The 22641-nt window shown below is 40.3% G+C and overlaps 1 protein-coding gene across 3 annotated transcripts in view; it reads right to left on the reverse strand.

The window, feature by feature from the left end:
* Homer1 (homer scaffold protein 1) overlaps positions 1 to 19932 on the reverse strand; it is a 101780-nt gene extending 81848 nt beyond the window's left edge. For 2 of the 3 annotated variants that reach the window (XR_007973707.1, XM_052159727.1), the window contains exon 1: positions 18731 to 19930. Coding sequence is in view for 2 of the 3 variants with exons in the window: in XM_052159727.1 (XP_052015687.1) it covers positions 18731 to 18735 (5 nt within the window). In the remaining variant the exon portion in view is untranslated. Of the gene's footprint in view, positions 1 to 18730 lie in introns of all 3 variants that reach the window. The other variant, XM_052159728.1, reaches the window with a different exon arrangement.
* Between the last annotated feature and the right edge of the window lie 2709 nt (positions 19933 to 22641).

Here is a 22641-nt window from a genome sequence, read left to right on the forward strand (position 1 = left end):
TAGGGTCTCAGTATCATAGGTTGGCCTCAAACTTGTAATCTCCCTGTCTCTGCCTGTTCGGCGCTAGGCTGGAGAATACTACCATACCCAACTGAAATATTTTTTCAAATACAGAAGATAATTATAATATGAACACAAAGTGACCAATTCATAAATGAGGCACAAGTATGCAATGAGGGTGCAGAAAAAAATACAATGCGCACTTATAAAACAATCCCTTTAAACATGGCATTAGTATTAAGTGGCAGACATTTCATTTTCAAGAGGAAGGAAGACAAGGGCAAGCAGGCAGTACTTCAGCTCGGGCTTCAGGCCCTTATCCCTCTCCTTCACACAAGCGCTGCTCTGTAAGGATGCTGTGCCTGAGAACAGAGGGAAAGAGCGCCAGCAAAGCACCAAACTCAATTCCCTCTGAGCCTCTCACCTATGTGGGAAAATTATATTCTATTGTTTACATTTTTATTTCTTTAATTCTGGAAGAGCACAAATGTGTGCCAAGGGTGCATGTGCGGGGGTCAGAGTAACTTGTAAGAATCTCTTCTTGTACCATGTGGGTTCTGGGGGCTATACTTATGTCATCAAGTTTAGAGGCAGGCAGAGATCACCCAATTTTTACATGGATATCTGGCTAGAAGAACGTGTATGAGTTCTATAAATTTCGGAAGCAAATGGCTTAGTGGGTAAAAAACAGTTTCTACACAGGTTGACAAACTGAGTTCAATCCCCAGAAACCATGGAAAGATAAACAATAATAAAAAATAATTTTAAAAAATTCCACTAATTTTATTTTTGGTTTTCAACCTGCCAATACTTAGGGGGAAGAAAACACCTTTTCTTTCTTTAAAAAAAAAGGGGGGGGGCTGAAAAGGTGGTTCAGCAGTTAACAACACTGGCTTCTCCTCCAGAGGACCTGGATTCCATTCCCAGAACCCACACCGCAGTTCACAGCCATCCATCTACAACTCAGTCCCAGGGAGCCAATGTCCTCATCTATGGGTTCCAAGTAAACACATGGAACACAAACATATGCAGACAAAACACCCATATACATATTTTTAAAAATTATTTATTGTGTGTGCATGTGTCTATATACATGGGCCATTGCAGAAATATGGAGGTCAAAGGACAAGGACAACTCTGTGGGCTTGGTTCCCTCCTCCTACCTTCACATGGGTTCAGGGTCTCAAGCCCAGGTTGCCAGGCTCACAACACAAACTTTCACCTGCTGAGTCATCTCATCGACCCCCATACTTTTCACTATTAAAGAAGCAGATCTGGAACTGCTTCCTCTTTAAGCAGTTAAATCCTCTTTCCCTTTGTCCTCTTTAAGTGCAAAATAAGGAAAACTATAGTGAAAATTAAAAAAAAAAAATCAGAGTAATAACAACCATCATTTGTCACTATTAAATATTAAAGCAGCCTTAACAACCCTCTAATTATTTTATCCATTTATCTTCATAAATATCCCTGTTTTACAGAAAACTGTATGAAAACTGAGGCATACAATACTTACAAAACTTAATCAAGAGCACAGTCTACTGTGCGCCTCTGGAAACTTCAAGTGTGTGCTGAAGCTAGAAGATCTGCACTGCATCATACACACTGCACTGCAGTTACAGTCCTATCTCAAGATCTAAAAACAGATTTTAGGTTAAGAGCTTTACATGAAATTCTGTTTTATAGAGCAAAGAATAAACTCTTCAACCTCATAAAGTCTCTATGTCTCATTTACTACTGATTTATCCAATGAGTCACCATGTACCGCTTTAGCATACCAGACAGACCATCACAAAACTAAAACACTGCCCAAGCTGTCATGGCAAGATCAGTTAGTACAGGGTCCAAGTTCTTTGAGTGACTTAGAAAGAAAAAAGAAGTTTACCTTGTCCAGAGGGTAAATATTTATTGAAAAAGGCTAGGATAACTTGAAAATCAGTTTCTAAAATAATAATATACGGAGTTCTTAGCAGGAGCCAGAACATCATTTATACACTGATTAACTTCTTAGACCTTTCTAAATAGAAAAGAAAAAGCCTTAGTCATGGTTTTATACACTTTGACTCACCATGAGTAAATGTGCTAAACTATGAGAGAGGACTATTAAACATATTAAATAGTCTCGGCTCTCAAAAAAGCTTTAAAACGTTCTATAGGACTTGGTTTCAGGATGTTTTAATTGGTGGCTGAGTTTATGGTACAGTTCAGTGGTAGAGAGGTATTGCAGTTTGTGTAAAGCCTAGGTTTAGCCCACCGTACTTAGGGAGCTGGGGAGTGGAGAAAGGGGGAAAGAGGAAGGAATTGATGGTTTTCAACAAACTATTATGAAATTGATCTTCCAAGATTACAGAATGTTCTCTAAGAAGAAAACAAGCAACTAAAGGGAAAACATTAAAATACTTTTGAGATCAGGTGTGGTAGCCTATACCTTTAACCCAGCAATTGGGGTAGAAAGGGAGGCAAATGTCTGTGAGTTTGAACAGAACACTAAAAATTAGACATAGTCCTTTCATGTTTCAATAGAACAGAAGCCATGAAAATTCTTCTACCTACTTGAGTACAACAGTCAAAGATCACCCAAACCTCCTTACCTCGGTTGGGCCCTAAAGGGCCCTAAAGCTATCAGAGCCCATGACTAGCAGTCTCTCCCAGGAATCCTTCTCTTTCCAGGACTGAGTATGTACTCTATACTCAGCAGATGGTTTTGTCATTTATCAGTCACTAGATTCTGGTGATTAGAATATAACCTTCTTAAAGGAAGGCTTTGTTTATAGATCGAGTCCTACATTTAGAACAGTGCTTGACACATTCATATATATTAGAAGAACCAGAAAACAAATTGAGAAAGTGGAGCCTACCAACTAAAGAACTCCCTACAGGTCTCCTGCCCTTTAGGTACGAATTTAATATAGTCGTAGCCTTCCTTTCACCCTTTCCCTCAGTTTATGAGAAAGACATTTCTCTTATTAACTGTTAACTATTTACCTATGTTTCATATCCCATCCTGTCCTATGCTTCAACAATTTTCCATTATTTTAAAAATATTTCCAGTTGCTGATTCTTTTCTCAAACAGAACAAAACTGTTTTTGAAACAAAACTCAACTCTCTGAACCTTAGAGAATTTTGAAGCTACACTGATTTTCAGCACTCTCTGTCTGTCTGTCTGTCTGTCTGTCTGTCTGTCTGTCTGTCTCTGTGTGTGTGTGTGTGTGTGTAGGAGAGAAAGGGAAGATGTGTGATGTGTGCAGTGTGTGCTCTGCTCTCTTTCATGCTCTGCTTTATTCCCTTGAGATGCATTTCTCACTGAAGCAGGATCCAGCCGGTCTCCAGCAAGCGTAGGGACTCTCCTATCTTCACCTGAAGAGTATGGAAGCTCCAGGCACACAACCATTCTGGGCTTTTTACATGGTTCCGAAACTTTGAACTCAGACTTTTGTGTGAATGCTCTTATTGTGGCCATCTTCCTATCCCCAAGATACTTTTCATTAACATAGAAGTCCACGTTTCTAATTTGCTCCTTCATCCTGCACTCGGGAGCAATTTGGTTTCCATGGCAGCACAGAGTTTTCGAGGCAGAATCTTTAAAGAACTCTCAGAGCAAACTTACTGGGCAGCCCTTACCTCAGCTCATTCTACCCATCTGGTCCCAGGTTCTTCCTTCTTCAAGCTCATTTCTTAATTCTTATGACATGTTCTCACCTGACAGTTCTCCCAGCTCCTCTGCCTGCTTCTAAAATGATGATTCCCAGAGAAGACTCGCCTGTTCTTTTCTATAAATATCCTGAATGAGCTCATCCACACTCAGAGCATCAAGCAATACTTACATATTCTAATGGTTCCCAAATGCTATCCTTAGCCAAATTATAAAATACTCTCAATGGTGATGACCATAAACACCTCAACTTCCAATCACCACCTCTTTCAAATGTAAACTTGCCCCCTTCCAACTGGTTCTCTACCTCAATTCATGGTTAAGCAAGCCAACTTCTTTACTCCCCTACTCTCCAAATTTATCTAGTTTACTGTCAACTCTAAGAGATGTCACTATTAAATCTCTTGAATCCATGCCCTAGGGCAGTGTTCTAACTCAAACAATTATTCCTGACTAAACTGCTACAACTAACCTACTTCAGAATTAAATTCAAGTTTCTTTCTATTACAGTTACACAACACTTCCCCACACTTTCAACTGAATGGTTAATAAAATGCAAGTATGGTCATAACTACTGGCTGGAAGTTATTCTATTGGTCACCATTTCTTAAAGCAATAGCATTAGTTTCCTCTTTATTTATGTCTAATTTTATGTTTTATTATATACAAGTATGCCTATTATATAAGTTATGTGCCTATTATACAAAATGTACTTACATAAAATATACATGCATATAGGACATATGATTTATAAATATATCTGTATGTAGAAAGATGCTTCAAATCCTTTATGGGTACAGGCACATAAAAATACATGAAAACCACCACCCTGGGGAAAACATACAATACTTTTAACATGATAGTTACAAACTGGCCCCAGAAGCTTTCTACTCACATCTCTCTAATGTACCTTACCTTTTTAACAAGTATATTTTTACTCTGTGACCCACACTATCTCCTCACCAGAAATATCCCAACCACCTTCTTCACATCTTCCTCCAATTTTTCTGTTTTTCAAGCCTCATCTCAAACTTAGTTGTCTTAATAAAACACCTGACTCTCCAAGGAACTTCATTCTAGAGGTGCTCAAATTCTATTACAGTATTTAGTATAATTTCTTGTTTACATGTCTATTGGCAGTACCTAGCATGACTCGTGACACAAATGAAGTGCTTGATGCTTCGTTTTGTTTACAAGTGCTCAAGAGGCCCAGTGGTGGAGGACAACTCACATGTTGGCTTGTCTAACACAGCACGGAGAACAAGCTATACAGAAGTCTCCTTTTCATTTTGTTCTGCTTCTCTCTCTCTCTCTCTCTCTCTCTCTCTAATATTTTTTATTTTAGTTTATGTGTATTAGTGTTTTGGTTTCAAGTATGCCCATGAACCATGTCTGCGTCTGGTGCCCAAGGAGGCCAGAAGAGGGCATCAGATCCCCTGAAAGTGAGAGTTGTACAGGCTGGGAGCCACCATGTGGCTGCTGGGAATCAAACCCAGGTCCTCTGAAAGATCAACAACTATTCTCAGCCACTGAGTCATCACTCCAGCTCCCCAATTACATTATTCTTGAGTCTATAGGTGTTAGTTACAGACATATTTTTATAAAGTATTTTTTGTCATCTACCAAACTCCAACCAATTAATCAAGTGTCAACATATTCTGAAAGATGACTTATATAAATACAAGACCTAAAGAATCAGTGATTCTGATTAAACATGTCAAATGACACACATTTCTCTTCTTTTTCTAAAGTCCCATTTAAGTCAAAGTGAAGGGAAAAGAAGGTATAAATCCACAATATTAAAGAACAGAAAATGAATTTTTCAAGTAGGAAAATGAAGTATATAGTAGCCGAACTGGCAGTACAAGAAATGTGAAAGCACTCACATAGGAAAAATTAAGTGAACAGCTCGCTGGCCTGAAGACAGAGGCAAGGTGATTCCAGAGCACTGACATGTGGGACTGAACTAAGGGTTTGCGGAGATAACAGAGAGCACAGGAATCCTGACCCTCCCTCTGCTCTAACATCAATACCTTCTCCACAAAAGGGAACAGTGCTTGAAACAGGAGTATTAAGAAAAGAGGCTACAAAAAGAACCAGACCCTCCCACCCCCGTGTATAATGGGAAATACACTTACTTTATCTCAGAATTCTAAGAGGTATGGATATGTGTGTGCATATGTGCAAAACCTTCTTTAAAGAAATTAAATCGCATGCATAAGTGAAAGGAGATCTGTTATCCAACGAATGGGCAGTTCATAAAGAGTGAAGAGGAAAAGGGTAAGAAAATATTTCTGGCCAGACAAGATAGTACACGCCTACAATCCCAGTGCTTACAAGGCAGGATAGTTTAAAGCATGAGCTACAGAATAAGATCCTGACTCAGGAAGTAGGGAGGGGAGGGAAATTATTCCTTTAAAATACAAGGAAATCTCCATATTTAGGGAGGTATGTTTCCAAAAACTAAAGAACAAATGATTCGAAAGTAAAAACCAAAGCAGAGCTGGGAATCTAGCTCGGGCAGGACACATGCCTAGCATGTGGGAGGTCATGGGTTCAATCCACAGCACGGCAAGTAAACGGACAACTAGAACATTCAAGAAAAACACCCCATGCTTATCATTAAGGAGGCCCAGCGCACCAACAGCACACATCAAGAACAAATGGCAGAACCAATCCGCTTCAACGCACTAAAAACCAGAACACAGTGGGAGTCTTTACACAGTGTTTTTCTATATAAATACACTCAACAATTTGAGTGTATTTATAATTGGGAGAGAACAATTTTATGGATATAACACCTGAAAAAAGTTATCTTCTACCTAGCCCAGAATTATATTATAGTACACAATTATAGCCAAATGAGTTGTTAAAACACAAAAGATAGCCGGGTGGTGGTGGCGTATGCCTTTAATCCCGGCACTTGGGAGGCAGAGGCAGGTGGATTTCTGAGTTTGAGGCCAGCCTGGTCTACAGAGTGGGTTCCAGGACACCCAGGGCTACACAGAGAAACCCTGTCTCGAAAACAAACAAACAAACAAAAAACAAAAAAACAAAAGACAGTATCCAGAAAATGAATGAAAATTAGAAGGGAAGTTGTGGAATGCATAGAGTAACCAGTCCATGTAGGAGCAGAAACATAGACAGCAATTCTTAAAGATTAAAAAGACTTTGAAAAAACAAAAGAACTATGTGCAGTTGGTCTGCTATGCCATCTTAGGATGGCCTCCAAGGCTGCCATTCCCTCGATGGGCACTTCCTGCATAATCCCCCAGCAGTGGTTGTCAACCTATGCTTTCACAGGGGTCATCTAAGACCATAGATAAACACAGAGATTTGCATTATGATTTATAACAGTAGCAAAACAGCAATTTTATAGTTGTGGTTCATCATAACATGAACAACTGTATTAAAGGGTCACAACATTAGAAGGTAGAGAATACTGCTCCAGAGACAGGCTGAACTAACTGTTGACTACAGAGTAGGGGTGCATACAAACGATAGATCACAAATCTGCTGACTGTGAAGTACTCAAAAGGGAGATTATTATCCTAAGTGGTCTAGATCTATGCAAGTGACTTCTGTAAGTGGCTAGCCAAGAGGAGGCTCCTTGGTCTGGAAGGCACACAACAAGCAAAGAAATTAATTCTAGTAACAACAACAGGAATAAGAGAGTCGGTGCCAATAATCCCAATCGTAGCATCCACCTGGACTGCCTTAAGAGGAAGATTCAGCTGTCAATGCCTAGACCTTTGACTCATAGAAACTTCTAGATAATAAATTGTCTTCCTGGAACCCACACGGTGGCTCATAACCATCTGTTTTGGGATCTGATGCCTCTTCTGGTGTCTGAAGACAGCTACAGTGTACTTGCATAAATGAATAAACCTTTAAAAACAAACAAACAAACAAACAGTCTTAAACCAGTAAATTGTTTCAAGCTAGTAAATTATTTCAAACCAGTAAATTGTTTCTTACTAGTTTGTCACATAACAATAAAAGCCTATTTATGACACACAAAGCAACCTGAAACTATATAAAAATCAGTAATTTAGAATAAAATCATATATTTTCCTAAAAGAGAAAACTTTAGAAGTCAAAGTCATATACTATATTTTTATAAACAATGCATTTTTAAAATGTCAGAAAGCAGGAGAAACCCTGAATAGAAAATGGTCATACCTGTTAAGTATGGTTAAAGCATTCAGGTTCAAAGGTATTGGCTTCAGACTGTCCTGGATCTTCTAAATTACAAAGAAAAAAAAAAAAAAAAAAGATGGCCTCCAAGGCTACCATTCCCTTGATAGGCACTTCCTGCAAATCCCCCAGCAGTAGTTCTCAACCATTTTATAGTTTACTTAGGAAGCAGGCGGTAGTGGCGCACACCTGTAATCCCAATACTCTGGGAGGCAGAGGCAGGCGGATTTCTGAGTTCGAGGCCAGCCTGGTCTACAGAGTGAGATAGCCAGGGCTATACAGAGAAACCCTGTCTCGAAAGAAAAAAAAAAAAACCAAATCCAAAAACAAACAAACAACAAACAAACAAATAAAGTTTACTTAGGAAGGAGGAAAGGAGGGAATGGGAGACAGGGGCACCTTAAGAATCAGATACGCTTTCTGGACAGAATTTCTCACTTGTGTGAGCTTCACTTCAAGGAATTCAGCATCCCTCAGTAAGGTCACTGCAGCTGCAATAGCAGCAGCAGCAGCAGCAGCAGCAGCACCACCACCACCACCACCACCACCAATACCACCACCTGCAAATTCATTAGAGCAATTTGTTGGCCTACTCTTAGACCCACTGAAAAAAAACTTCTGAAGGTAAAGGAAACCCAGCAATCTGCTTTCTTTTTAACAAGCCCTCTAGGTGGTGCTGATAGAGTCTCACGATTGAGAACTACTAATCTAGAATTAGTTTCTGCCACTATCATACTATAATCAAGTTTTCTTCCAGCTGTAGCCAAGGTAATGCATTTCAAAACTGTATCTGACATAACTAACAAACCACAACTGCTATAAAAATGATAATGATAATAATAGTTTGCAGAACCAATACTAGATCAATGTGTTGCTCTGCCTCGAAGGTGTCTAGAACAATGTGTTTAGGATGTAGATGGTCTCTGGACTTTCTCACAGCGCTCACTAACCCCTCCTCCCTTTTACTTTGCACTATCATGTGTTGTTCTGACTAGCTAATGGCTACACTAGAGTTCAGGAGAAGGGAATTCCAAAAGAAGGACTTGGGAATTCAGTTCAGAGTCCACATTGCAGCTCAGTCCAGTTACAGGAGAGCTCTCTTCTGGCCTCCACGGGCACCAGAAAAGTGTGTGGTATATATGTATACATGCAGCCAAACATTCATACACATGAAATAAAATAATTTTTTAAACAATGATGACAAATTAGAATCTGGTACAGTATGGTCCAGCTTTTGCTTACAGATTAGAAAAGCAAGTGACAGAGACCATATGATTCAGAAACTGCAATGTTATACCTTGGCCTTCTACTTCTAAGCGGGAAAAATGTTCCAAAATGATATCTTAAGTGTCCCTCCTCCACCCACCAGCCTGAGGATCTCCAGAGAAAAGGATTCTACCCACATATGTATTCCAGAGGCTCAAGTACCCAAGGAAACATTGGCTTATAAAAATTTCAATTTAAAATTACTGGTGGAAAAACTATATACCAAACATGTGCAATAATGTCAAATCACTTAAAGTACTTCAATATATTCCAAATCTAATGCATTAAGCAGATTTAAATACATTAAGGTAAAATGCAGGGTTTCATCATCTTAAAGACAAAAGACATGCATTTAAGGAACTCACCAAGATACCAAGCTTACACTAAAATTGAATGTTTTAGAAGAACTACGAGGGATTAAACACAGCTTTCCGAAGCAATCACTAAGCATCCACTTAGGTTCCCTGAACTAATGACAAGAGCTCCCAGCAGCTGCAAGATCCAACACATGCTCTATCACTGCGTCGTAGCTGTGCAGCGTTCCACTAGTCACACGTTCCTTTGGAGCCCTTTCTCCATAAAGATGCAGTTAGCATTAATATTCTGGTAACTGTCAGAGTAATCCTTATATTTAAAACAGTTTTTGCTGGAAGAGTAGAATAACTATATCTTTAGTCAATCTTGAAAATAATGAACTAAAATGTTAAGATATAGAAGCTAAAATTGATTTTTTAAAAATGCCTAGATAACTATATGTATGAGCAGTTACTGACTTCAATATATTCATTTTACAGAAACTACACACTTCAGAAAGACTCAGAAAAGTTCCCAAGCAGTCTCCTAGGAACATGGCAGCGCTTTAGAGCCCTCCTTACCGATATTTTTGGATATACAAACATACTTTATGTATGCAGTCCTGAAAAATACACACTCGTACATTTTGTATTTATTTTATTGCTGTATGTGTTTGCCTACATTCATCTTTGTGCACTACATGCCCGTCTGGTGCCCAGAGGCTGGAAGAAAACATCAGCTCCCCTGAACTGCAGTTACAGATGGCTGTGAGCTGCCATGTATGTGTTTTGAATAGACCCCATGCCCTCTTGGAAGAACAGCCAGTGCTCTTAACCACTGAGCCATTTCTCCAGCCCCATTATGCACTTTAGCATAATAGCAAATATTACCATCTTTGAAAATATTCTATAGACTAACTTCCTGCTACTTTAAAAAAAACTATAAATTTACCTATGGATTAAACACTGATACTCAGAATATACTAATTTGTCACAAAATAAATGTAAACAGTAACATTATCATTACTGTCTTATACTTTATCCCATATTAACATTGAAATAGGAACACAAACATATTTAACACCAATAAAATACCAAATGAATGCAATAATGAAAAAAACACAATTAAAATTCTGTACTTTACTTAAGCTAAATAGATATGTAATCAAACTGCTTTCTTAATGTTTATAACTATATTCTTAGATTAATACTGCTATCTACTTTGGCCAGAGAAACATCCTATTCCAGTGACTGATATTCAACAGAGATGGTTGACTAGTAAAATGCTGAAAATAAAGAATGTTCAGCCCTAAATTGCACATCTGTATCATCCCCTCCGAGACCCAGGGGACATAAGAAGAGGAAGCAGAACCTGTGGGTCATGACCCCTTTGGTGAATCTCTATCTCTAAAAATATTTACATTAAGATTCATAACAGTAGCAAAATCACAGTTATGAAGTAGCAACAAAAATAATTTTATAGTGGTGGGGGGGGGGGTCACCACAAAATGAGGAACTGTATTAAAGGGTTGCAGTATTAGGAAGGTTGGAACCACTGTAGAGGAGTCCTATAAAATGATGGTTTCTAGATATGGCATGGGCAATTTCGTCAAGAACAAACACACAGCAGCTATGACTACATGCACAGACCCACACTCAAAATAACACAAGAAAGTGGGCTAGTTGAGAAGGAGGAGGGTCTCTATAAGAAAAGGAAACACAGGAGAGGGCAATGGGTGACTATGTTCACAACACATTGCATACATGCATGAACTTATCAAAGACTTAACAAAATGATTAAAACTCTTGATTATTAGCAGAAAAAGTAAAAGAACATCTGGCCAGATCTAGAACTACTTGTGCTTTTTTTAATCAAAAAACCTTAGAAAGGTTGGGTTTAAGGGTAGCTTGAAGAGTCTTCTCACTCTGGTTCTGTTTTGGTTCTGCGTCAAGGTTTCTCTTTGTAGCCCTGGAACTTACACTATAGATCAAGCTGGCCTTGAGACCTGCCTACTTCTGCCTCCTGAATGCTCAGACTTAAGGCCTGTACCACCACGCCCAGCCCTTCTCCCTCAGTTGAACCCTAGTAATACTTCGTGATCCCTAGCAAAACTAAAAGAGTAGGTGGGGTCTACTCTTGCAAGCTGGCAGGGGAATTAAGCCAACCAACCACATTTTAATGTTAGAAGACAAAAGACAAACATTCAAAACAACCAAGCAAGATAGGAAAGAGCACTGCTTTACGAAAGAAAATGCCAAAAGGCAGCACACAAAAAGCTAAAGGAATAGCAGGTTTGATGTAAGTTTAGGAATATGGGAGGACATAGTGATAACATTTTTCTAAGTTGAGATGCCGAGATACTTGATTGTTTATTCCATTCAAGATAATTTACTAGGGATCATTATAAGTCAGGAGAAACTGAAAGCAGCCAGGAATGAAAATTCCAAATCACAAAAATACTTTACAGAATAACCCTGACACGTCTCACAAATATTTAAGAAAAAAAAATCTGTAATAAGCTCTCAAGTGATCCTGAGGTACAAAAAATAATAATCTAACAGTCTACCTGTAATAAACAAAATAAAAAATAAATGACATATCCAAATTACTAGAAATAAGGATTTTTTTCTGTATACAAAGAATGGGACCTAATTCACCCAAATCTTTTTAGCTAATTTTGGAAGTGTGGCTCCTGTGTTGCAAACTCATCTGTCAGGAAACACAATGTGATTTTACCCATGAAAACACATTAGAGGTAGCCCTCCCACTGCCCTGCCTCCTCCAGGCAGTAGTGCAAGCACTGAATTCAGAGCCTCAGCTTGCTGGGCAGGTTGCCCCATCACTGAGCTGTGGTCCCAGGACCTTTGGGCATATTTTATTAAGACTCAACAACTAAAAACAGTGTGGAATTAGAAACAAGTCTTTCTTTGATATTTTACGAAGTCAAGGACATTCTCATTTATGGTCTTTTGGACACTGCAGCACAGGAACACATAGATCCAGATACATTAGATATAAAACATAGTGACAATGAACTTAAAGAACTTTTTACAGTAATGAAAATTCATGCTATCCATGATGGAATACAGTTTTTGTTTCACTTCCATCCTAATTCTTATTTGGTAGTTTTACAACAAGCAGTCAATTCTTACAACCCTTCTGCCTTAGAACTTGGTAGCAACCTTTTCATTTCAAAGATCATAAGGAAGAGCTCTTCATGTTTTATACAACATTGAAAGAAAATATCCATAGCTAGAAAGATGGTTCCACGGGTTAAAGGCTTACCCAGCAAATGTGAAGCCTGGTATGATGTGTGGATCCCCAGAACCCATGTAAAAACCAGGTGGGTTGAGTAATTCCAGAACTTGGAAAGGGACATGGAGACAGGGCCTCCCTAAAACATGCTGGCTAGACTAGCCAATAACAGTGAGTCCAGCTTCAGCCAGAGACCCTGCTGCAAGCTAAGATGGAGAGCTACTGCCAACCTCAGGCCTCCATAAGCATCCTCACACATGACAGGCCCCATCCTGCACATGCAAACACCCCCACCCCTCCAGACACATACACGCTCACTTAAAAAGAAACAAAAGCAAGATACCCCTAGAGTTAACGTTTTGATAATATTAGGTTTTAAAGAGATTAAGATGATTTTTCAAAAGCTGGAAAAACTGCAAGGGCAAGCCATTATGAGGGTAAAACATTGACTAGACATTTTTCTCTGAGCAATTTTATTTTCTAATTAAAAAATGAGAAAAATATTTGGTCAGCCTACCTTAAAAGTAGAAAAGATAATTAAGTATAAATGAAATTCAGTTAAAAAGTACTTTAGCTATACAAAAGCCATTATGGATTTAAGATCCATTATAGCTTTTTTTAAACTATAAAAACAAGACAAAAATAAAAGTAGAGAAAAAATTCAAAATATTAAAAAGATATGCATGTCAATTATTCATAAATGTCTTTTAAAAAACAAAGAACAAGGATTAGTTTTGGATTTTTTCCTTCTCCTTCCTTAGACACACAAAATGACCAATGTGCTATATTTACAGTTGTAAGGGAAGACTATCAATATGTATGATGTGTTACCAATTAAGAACATAAATTGAAGCTAAGTGAGGTAGCTCACCCCCAACACTCAGGGACTGAGGAAGCTATGATCCCAAGTTCCTGGTCAAGCTAAGCCTTTCAAAAGCAGGGTGGGTGGGGGTGGGGAAGTGGAAGGGACTGGGCAAGAGGAAGGCAAGGCGGAAGGGGTCTGGACAAAGAAAAGAGGGACTGTGATTTTTATTTTTTTTTAAGCCTAAAAGAAAGAGTTTAGATACACAATTTTATTTATGTACTGTGACTGGGGTTTTGTCGCTGAAATTTTACCTATACTCCTACTGAGAAAGGGTTAGAGTTGTATGAAGAGTGGTGTTACACATCTGGAATGCCACTAGTCTGGAAGCTGAAGCAGGCAGATCAAAACTGGCGGCCAATCTGAGGTACTGAGCAAGACCCTGTGTCTTAAGTAAAAAAAAAAAGATCTGAAATTTTTTTCTAGTTCTCATACATGGACTTCAAGCTACCTAAAAGTTCCTTGTTACACACAATTTTTTCTGTAATTAACTCGAATTCTTATAATACTTCAAAATTACTCAGTTAAAAGAAATAAAAGTTTCTGATCTCCAGGAAAACCTTACTTCTTTTACAAAGGCAATGTATCTTGCAAACTGCATTGTCTCCACTTAGTAACACATGCAACACAGACACAAGCCTGCACATTACATTTAACTAGATGTGTTCTAACTAAACATACTAGAGCTACTTAAAACAGTTATTTAAGCCTTAAAACAGGAATGGAAGATACCAGATAATGCTAAATATTTGAGATACATTTTCCTGTTCTTCTTTTCAGTTAACAACATCCAAGACAGAAAGAAAGCTCAACCAAAGAACAGAGATTTGATCTTTTGAAACGTAAATGTCTTTTATCTTGACTGTGGGCAACTTAGTGTAAGGACAGTTTCCCGGCTGCCCCTAGACTCAGTGTTTCACAATTCCCCTAAGTGATAAGTTCTCTTATTTGAGCATACCATGCAATTCCACATTTCTAACTGTCCTTGGAAGCTCCTAGTTCTAACATCCAGCTACACATTTCTCTGTCCCTCCCTCTGCACACTGGGACATCCCAGGGCCTGTCACTTCCATTTCTATTGCCCAGCCAGAGTCACTGTTTGAGCTTGTTTCTACAGGATACAAATCTGAAGTAGCTTAGACTTTCCTCACTGCTTCTCTGAGCCTTCTTCTTAGTGCTTTGCCTGCTTATGGTCCCATATTGATTGGTTCCTCCCATACCACCAAGAACAATGTTTTTCTAAATTGCCAGTTGATACCACAAGTTTGTTAAATTCAATTAATGGGACTTCACTACCATTTCTTCTTGAAAATGAAACAAAATATAATTAAGTAGAAACTGCATCACATAAAGTAAGAATATTATTTTATGTCATTTTATATTTAAATATAGATACTAGGTCACAGCATAAAAATGTATGCTGCCAATGGATCATATTTTTATTAATTGTCTGACTTTAAAAACAAACAAAACACACATAGACACACACACACTTAGACACAGACACACACACACTCACACACACACACACACACACAATCAGGCTTTTTCTATAGCCTAGGCTGGTCTCAAACTCCAGATCCTCCTGCCTCACTTTTCCAAGGACTAGGTATATAGGGTATGCCATACAAGGCTGGCATGTCTCTTAAGTTTAAACACCAGTCTAGAATGTAACCCAGCCTTTCATTGCCCTACAAAGCTCTAGCCTGGCCCTGGACAAAGATCTGGGGACTCACTCCTCTATTTCAAAGGAATCCACACAAGCAAGGCTTTTATGCAGTGGTACTGTCAATCACTGTTCTACCTAAATGCCCTCCAATTTGCCCACAAGGCCTACCTGTACTCACCTTTTAGTATTTAATATCACCTGCTCCAAAGTCTTTTTATCCTTTATATAGCAGTAAATGTTCCCTCATATAAATAAACTGTGGGCCTCACAAATGCCCACTTTTACTGCTTCCAACATTTTACACCTTACTTTAACCATGATCCCTTCAGGGAAGAAGCTCATTTTACTGAGTGTTGAATAACACTCAGCTGAGTCTACGATACATATCCAGTGCTGAAAGTTTGGTAAAATTAAGAAGGACTTGCACTTAAGTTGTTAGGCTGCCTTTACAAAGTGCACTCCTATTATGACGGTGGATCAACATTTCCACATTTTTGCCACCATCCCTGCCTTAAGCAAAATGAGACTCCAGGAAATAATGTAGTAGCACCTATTTCCATGCTTCAAGGCAAGAGGAAGGACTCAAAGTTAGCAAAGACAGGTAGATACCAGAAAACCAAACAAAAATCTCAACATCCTTTTGTAGGGAAAGCTTGCATTTTATACATAACTGTCTCCTAATAGAGACAGGCATTACTAAGCTAAGTGAAAACAAAGAGTAGCACAAACCAACTGGCTGAAGTGATTCGGTCTCTGCTGCCTCCCAAGTGTCTGACAGAGCTCCAGACTCACTGCTACATTATGATATATTACTGGGGATGTGCCTAACAGGCTCGCCTCAGGAAGACACGGAGGCTTCTTGTGGGGTGCATTTTACATATTCAACTATCTTTATTTGTATGGTACACTTTTTACACACCCATACTTCAGTTGACCTCACTCCAATTACAAAACGATGCATGCAGCTTTGACAGACTCTGCCAACTGCTGGTTTCAGCTGTTCTTTTCCTTTTCCACAGAGTTTATAAACTAGAATTACAGGACTCATTTTTTTCTACCTAATCATTTATTTTGGTTTAAAAACTAATTTCTTTACTCCCTAATTATACCTATAATTAAGGTAAATATAAATCCTATTATAGCCCATCTGTAATATATAAACTTCCTTATCCACGTGAAATTTTGGACATTCATCCAAGAAAGGTAATTTAAGGACTGCCTGGGAAAACTTTAAAGGTCACATAATATTAACTTAGGTTTCACAGAGGCCCAGATGGCTGTGCTTATTCACGTACAAAGGGTGGAAATGTCTGTAAATGCCTTTGCTGTATGACATTTCCTTCCATTTCCCACCTACCCTTCCTCTTTCACCAATGCAGATAAACCAAGTCACCCTCAGTAAGAAAGTGTCACCTTCCCAAGTACAGATGTGAGTAAACTAAGAGCGAGTGCTCTTCACTGCCCAGTTGTGTCTTCATTCCTTCTTTCTAGACCTCTTAATACTCAGCTATCATCAATTGGCCATGGAGTTTTGGCACCTGAGGTTTGGAGGGGCAAATTCAAATTATATCACTCACCAGGCAGAAGTCTATTACAGCCTTATTTTACATGTCATTTTTAATTTTTATTTTGTTCATTCTTTGAATCTTAATCTATGTGTATTAGTGTTTTGCCTGCATGTGTGTATGTATGTATGTGCACCACTTGCAAGCTTGGTGCCTGCGGCAGTCAGCAGAGGGTATCAGATCCCTGGGAACTGGGATTACCACGTGGGTGCTGGGATCAACCCAAAATCCTCCTGAATAAGTGCTCTTAATCCCTGAGCCATCTTTCCAGCCCTAAAATATATATTTTAACAAAAATGCAAGTGACTCATTTATAAACACATTATACTGAGAATCTAAATGTATTTCATGTAGGTAGCTTAATTTCATATTTCAAATAGTAGTCTCGTTTAGTATTAAATTAATCTCACTCTTCACTTGGTAAAACAATGAGTATTCATGTAATGTAAGATGCAGAAAACTGACTCTCTTCTCTGATGATGCTACTCCAGTCTGAAGAATGCAGCATTCTTGGTGAAAAACTGCCACTCGATTTTGTGTGTAGGTGACACTCCAACGTGGCTTCAAAAGCACATTTTAAACTGTGGAGCTGCATATCAAGGGAAGTCATACTTCAAATGTTTCCAATATTCATTTTTTTTTTTTAGTATTTTCTCATTTAAAAAATGATGCAACTGACCAGAACATTTTCTAACACCTTCATTTCCTAACTTACGTGCTTAAACAGATCAGAAGAAAAAAGTCAACTGTTGGCCATTAAATGAGGGAAGAAAGCAAAAAAATCATTTTTACAGGTTGAAAAACTCTTATGCTCCTTATTTTACCGGCAAGGATACTGCCCATAAAGGTTAAATAATTTGCTGAAGGTCACTATGCTACTAATAGCAGAACCAGAAATAGAATAAGGTATTTTAATTACATTCTTAGCACTTGTTATTTAAGTATTAGAAATAATTATCAACTCATAATTAATTTCTGAGGAAGGACTGCTATGATACGTGTCTACATTTTCAAAGTTGTGTAAGCTAATAAACTTCAAATTTTAATTGCCAGGATAAAAAGCAACTATTCAAGAACTTTATAAAGTGTGTTTTCTTAAGCTATCACAATTAATTTCAAATCCATCATTCCAAACCTTGTTCCTCAACGACTTATTTATCGGTGTTAGTTGGACCACAGAAGGAATGCAGAGACAGGACTGACAATTCACTAAAGAAATGAAGATCACTACTCCACAACACAGGCTTCCAGCTTAACTCCTAGCATTTTATTAAGCTTCAGTGTTTAGAGTGAAAAGTTTGGGAAATGTACTCTAGGCTGGCTTTTGGCTATGCTGAAGATGAAAATCTGACACTGCTGGCACAAGCTAAAGGTCTGAGGCTAACAGAAAGTGAACACCTTCCTTCAACCAGCAGCTCTGTCTCTCCAGCACCCACACCGTGGAGACCGAAACAGACTGAGATTTTCGTTTAATGCCCAGTAAACCAAGCTGAATATTTGGTTTCAGATGTTCAAGGATAAAACAGAGGGCACTCCCAGGGCACCAACTTACAAAGGATCAGTTTCAAGGACTGGAGTCTAAGTACTCATTACAATTCTCCCTTTGTACAGCTGATTACTTCTACAAAGTACTGGAAGAATGCAGTTCTTTGAACAACACCAACAAACAAAGCATAGATGACAAAATTTCACTAACTTACACAGCAGTTTGATCAATTAAGAGGTAGAAGGTAGACTAGTGCACTGTCTTGTCTGTCCATCTATCATTAATAAAACTGTAACTGAGTTACAAACATTACACATTCTAATTAGGACCTCTGGTGCCATTCTACAATAATACAAATATATAATCTCTATTTTAAAGTAGTACCCGTTTTGCAAGGGTTCGAATTTAAAAATATGGTCCCCACCACCGATCAACTGCACACACACATAAGCAGATTTAAAGCTGTGATAAGCACAAAATCCTTACCCCATTTTGCCCAATGAAAACTTGCTCTGAAGTTTCTGCTCTTATGCTACAGAAATAACTTTCAAAGAATTTTCTCCGTCTGTTATTTTGCAGTTGCTTTTCCACCCCCGAGGTCTTTTCCGGAGGCAACTCAACGAGGCAGACAATTCAGTTAGTTCTTGTCGGTAAAATGATTTCACTCGCGCTGACACCAAAATGTTCAAACATTTGGAATTTGAAAAGGTTGCGCGGAGAATATAGCACGTAACTATCCCACAAAATTAGTGTACGCGTAGAAAAACGCAAAAGCCAGCTTCAGCGAGTCTGATAAAAAATGAGTTCGCTGGTCATTTCGCTCACGTCTTCCACGACACTCAGGCAGCCAGGATACTCAGCCTTTGGGCTAAGGCGGTGGGTTCAAATTTCACCACACCAGGTCCCTGGGGGTGGAGCGTGCAACCCAACGCGACGTGCACTTGAATAAAAATCCTACAGGCAGCAATGCTCCTGCCTCGCTTACATTAAAAAAAAAAATTATATAGAAGAAATCTCGAAGTGCAAACCCCAGCCGTTCGCGATGTGCACGGCACACCACATTGGAATCTGTCCTTTGAGTGTTCGTCCTCCTAAGACTCGGAGCAGAGAGGAGGTGGAGAGCAGGCAGAGAAGGCTGGGAAGGATCGATCGGTTCTCACGAGGAGCATCAGCGGAGCCATTTCCAGGCGGGCGGCTAGCTGGGGGCGCAGCCGCCGGGGAGCAGCGCAGGGGGCCCGAGCCCACCTCTCTCGGCTTCCCGGCCCCCGCCGAGCACAATGGAGCCCCGCTCGCGGCCGCCCCCTCTTCCCGCCTCTCCTCGCAGCACCCGCGGCCTCGGGCTCCCGACGGCGGAGAATGAATGAATCAGAGAACCCAGCCCCGCGCCGTCCCCGGCACCCAGCCCCCAGGCTTCTGGCGGCCGCGCGCTGAGGCGAGAGGCTCGCGGCTCGTCCGAGGCACGGCAGCCGCGGCTCGTGCCCCCGCCCCGGCTCGTCTCTCCCGCTCCGCGCTTCCTCACATTCCCGGGGCTGCCGCTGCCTCCTTACACTGCCCTCAGCGGCCGCCTCCGCCGGTCCGGGCGGCCTGGCGCCCGTCGCTGCCTCCGACTCCACAGAGCGGGCTACGAACCGAGCGCAGCCGAGGGCGCCGCTTCCCGGTCCGCGCCGCCGGCGGGAGGCGAGCACGGCAGCGGAGCGGGAGAGGGGGCGGGGCGGGGCGGGGCGGGGCGGAGAGCGCAGCCCTCCCGGCTCGAGGGGCGGAGCGACGCCGCCGCCGCAGGCCCGCGGAGGAGGTGGGGCACGGCGGAGGCGGGGCCGGAGCTCGGACCCCGGCGGTGAGGAACAACCCCGGAGGGGATTAGCCGACCGGTCCGTCGGTCCGTCCCTTTTTCCTTCCCCTCCCCTAGCGGCCGGCAGCGAGCGGGCTACGCGCTCGGCTCCGGCGCTGGCTCTGGGACGCTACGGCCTCGTCCGCTCCACACGCCAGGTGCTCGTGCTGTGTCTCCATCCTCCCCGCAGGAGGACCTTTAAATAGCAACGTCAGCGCGCTCCTCTCCGCACATACGTCACCCTCCGCTCACGTCACCTTGTGCGGGGGATGATGTCACGCGGCCGGAAGTACTGCTAAATTAGGGAAGGAGCTGGGGGAGGCGGACTGGGCGAGCTGCTCCGGGCCCACCTGCTCCCGTTCCTGTCGCTTCTCCTTAAAGGCCAAGGCGCCGGAGTCAGTCGGAGAAGAGTTCAGAGAAGGAAGCGGCAGGAGGCGGCTTCCTTGGCACAAATGTGCCAAATGCGAATGAATCACTCATAGCAACAGGGCCGAAGTGTCGCTGGTAAAGTCCTGTCTCCCTCTCCCACTGGGTTTCCATCAGCATCCCCAGGCTGTTCACATCCCAACCGGCGGGAAACGTGGGAGGGAGAGGGATCACTACTGGTAGACTTGGGGGAAACCACCGATCATTTTAGGAATCGTAAAGACCATTCTGAACATAATCAACTTTCAATCTTTCTCCCCTCCTAAAGGCACGAATTTTAACTTAAAAAAAAAAAAAAGACAGAGAGCTAGAACAAACCTTCTTACAAAGGATAGTAGTTAACGCAGAGGGAAATTTTTCCAAATGTTCTAAGTGTTGCTGTTCTGCAAGGCATTATGAGTCAAATTCATGAAAGTAAAACTTAGTTTCCTCAGATAATTATCCATCCTTCTATAGCATCGCAAATGGCAACGAATCTCCTCAGGTCTGACTTACCAAGGATATGAATTAACCGGAAACAAAGTCCTACTCTATTAACACAAACATACATTTGGATTATGTTTTATTTTGAATCTTGTCAGCACAATACCTCGAGTATATTTTCATATTTTTTAATGTGGCAAGGATGTTTAGCCATCTATGAATTTATAGCTGCATATGTGAAATTGTGTTTTAAAATCATAAAGTTTTAAAATGATCTTGTGTTGTTAAGGGCCTTTTATTAGACTCTCAAATGAACTTTGTTTTTATGTGATTTAACTTGACATTCATGGTTCACAAATGGAATTGCTGCACACTGCTAAAGGCCATTAGTACTTCAGTTACTCTATAGATTCAGTGACCACATTTTACAAACTAAAGTCATTTGACATGGAACAGGACATTCAAAACCTGAAGTGACCCGGAAAATCCAGGACATAATACTATTATGAAATCATGAAGTTGTCCTTAGAAGAATAGTACATCAATACCAATGCAGTTCAAAATAAAAGCTAAAATTCTGTAGATTATGCCAGGTGTGGTGGGGTTTTTTTGTTGTTGTTGTTCTTGGTTTTGTTTGTTTGTTTGTTTTGTTTTGTTTGCCTTGTTTGATTAGGATCTTAACTGAGAGATTAACTCCTGGGTTCTCTTCCCTAATCCCTCCTAAGCAATGCAATTACAAGAATGTCCCTTGCTTGCCTGCTATATGTCATTTTTAATACATGTTTTTAATGTTAACACAAGATTTTTAAGGAACAACAATTTCGCTTCTTTTCATTGACATTTTCTTGCTTGAGTTTGGGCAAAGTGTTAGGACCAATTTGCCTGGTCATTTATCTGAACATTATAAAGTTATGATCTTGCTTTAAATTTTAATATTAAAAAGACTGAGTGTTTTTTCCTTTTTTCTCACATGTGTGTATGCATGTGTGTGTGCGCGTGTGCATGTGCCAGCGCATGTGTAAATGACAGAATGGAGATCAGAGGTTTAATGTGAGGAGTCTTCCTGGATTGCTGTCCACCTCATTGATCGAGGGAGGGTCTCTCTCTCTCTCTCTCTCTCTCTCTCTCTCTCTCTCTCTCTCTCTCTCAACCAGCGTCAGCTTATCAGGAAGGCGAATCCAGCTCACCTGCTTACTCTGAGCCAGTCTTTGCCTTCCTGTGCTGGAGCTCCAGGTGGCCTGGCACCCCACTCGGGGCTTCTGTGGGGGCTGGGGATCTCAACTCTGGACTTCACATTTAAATGGTAACTAGGGGTTTGTTTTGTTTGTTTTAATGTTATAATGAAAGGTTAATGAAAACCAAATATCTGCTTTCTGAATTGTCTAATATATCACTATACTGATAGAAACTGATACTAAGTTACACTTCAGACAAATTTTTACTCAAATATAAAATACAAAAGCAATGACACTTATTTTTCGAATAATGTCATCTTAGGATCCTTGCAAAGTAAAACACAAAGTGTTATTATTCTCTAAAATGAAAAAAGAACTTTTAAAAAATACTTCCCAGCTATACTAATTTTCTATTTCTGGTCTTTCATACTGTGTTAATTAACTTTTTTATGTATATGAGTACACTGTAGCTGTACAGATGGTTGTGAGCCATCATGTGGTTGCTGGGAATTGAATTCAGGACCTCTGCTTGCTCTGGCCCAAAG

This window comes from Apodemus sylvaticus, chromosome 16 (assembly GCF_947179515.1).
Source record: "Apodemus sylvaticus chromosome 16, mApoSyl1.1, whole genome shotgun sequence".
NCBI classification, from domain to species: domain Eukaryota; kingdom Metazoa; phylum Chordata; class Mammalia; order Rodentia; family Muridae; genus Apodemus; species Apodemus sylvaticus.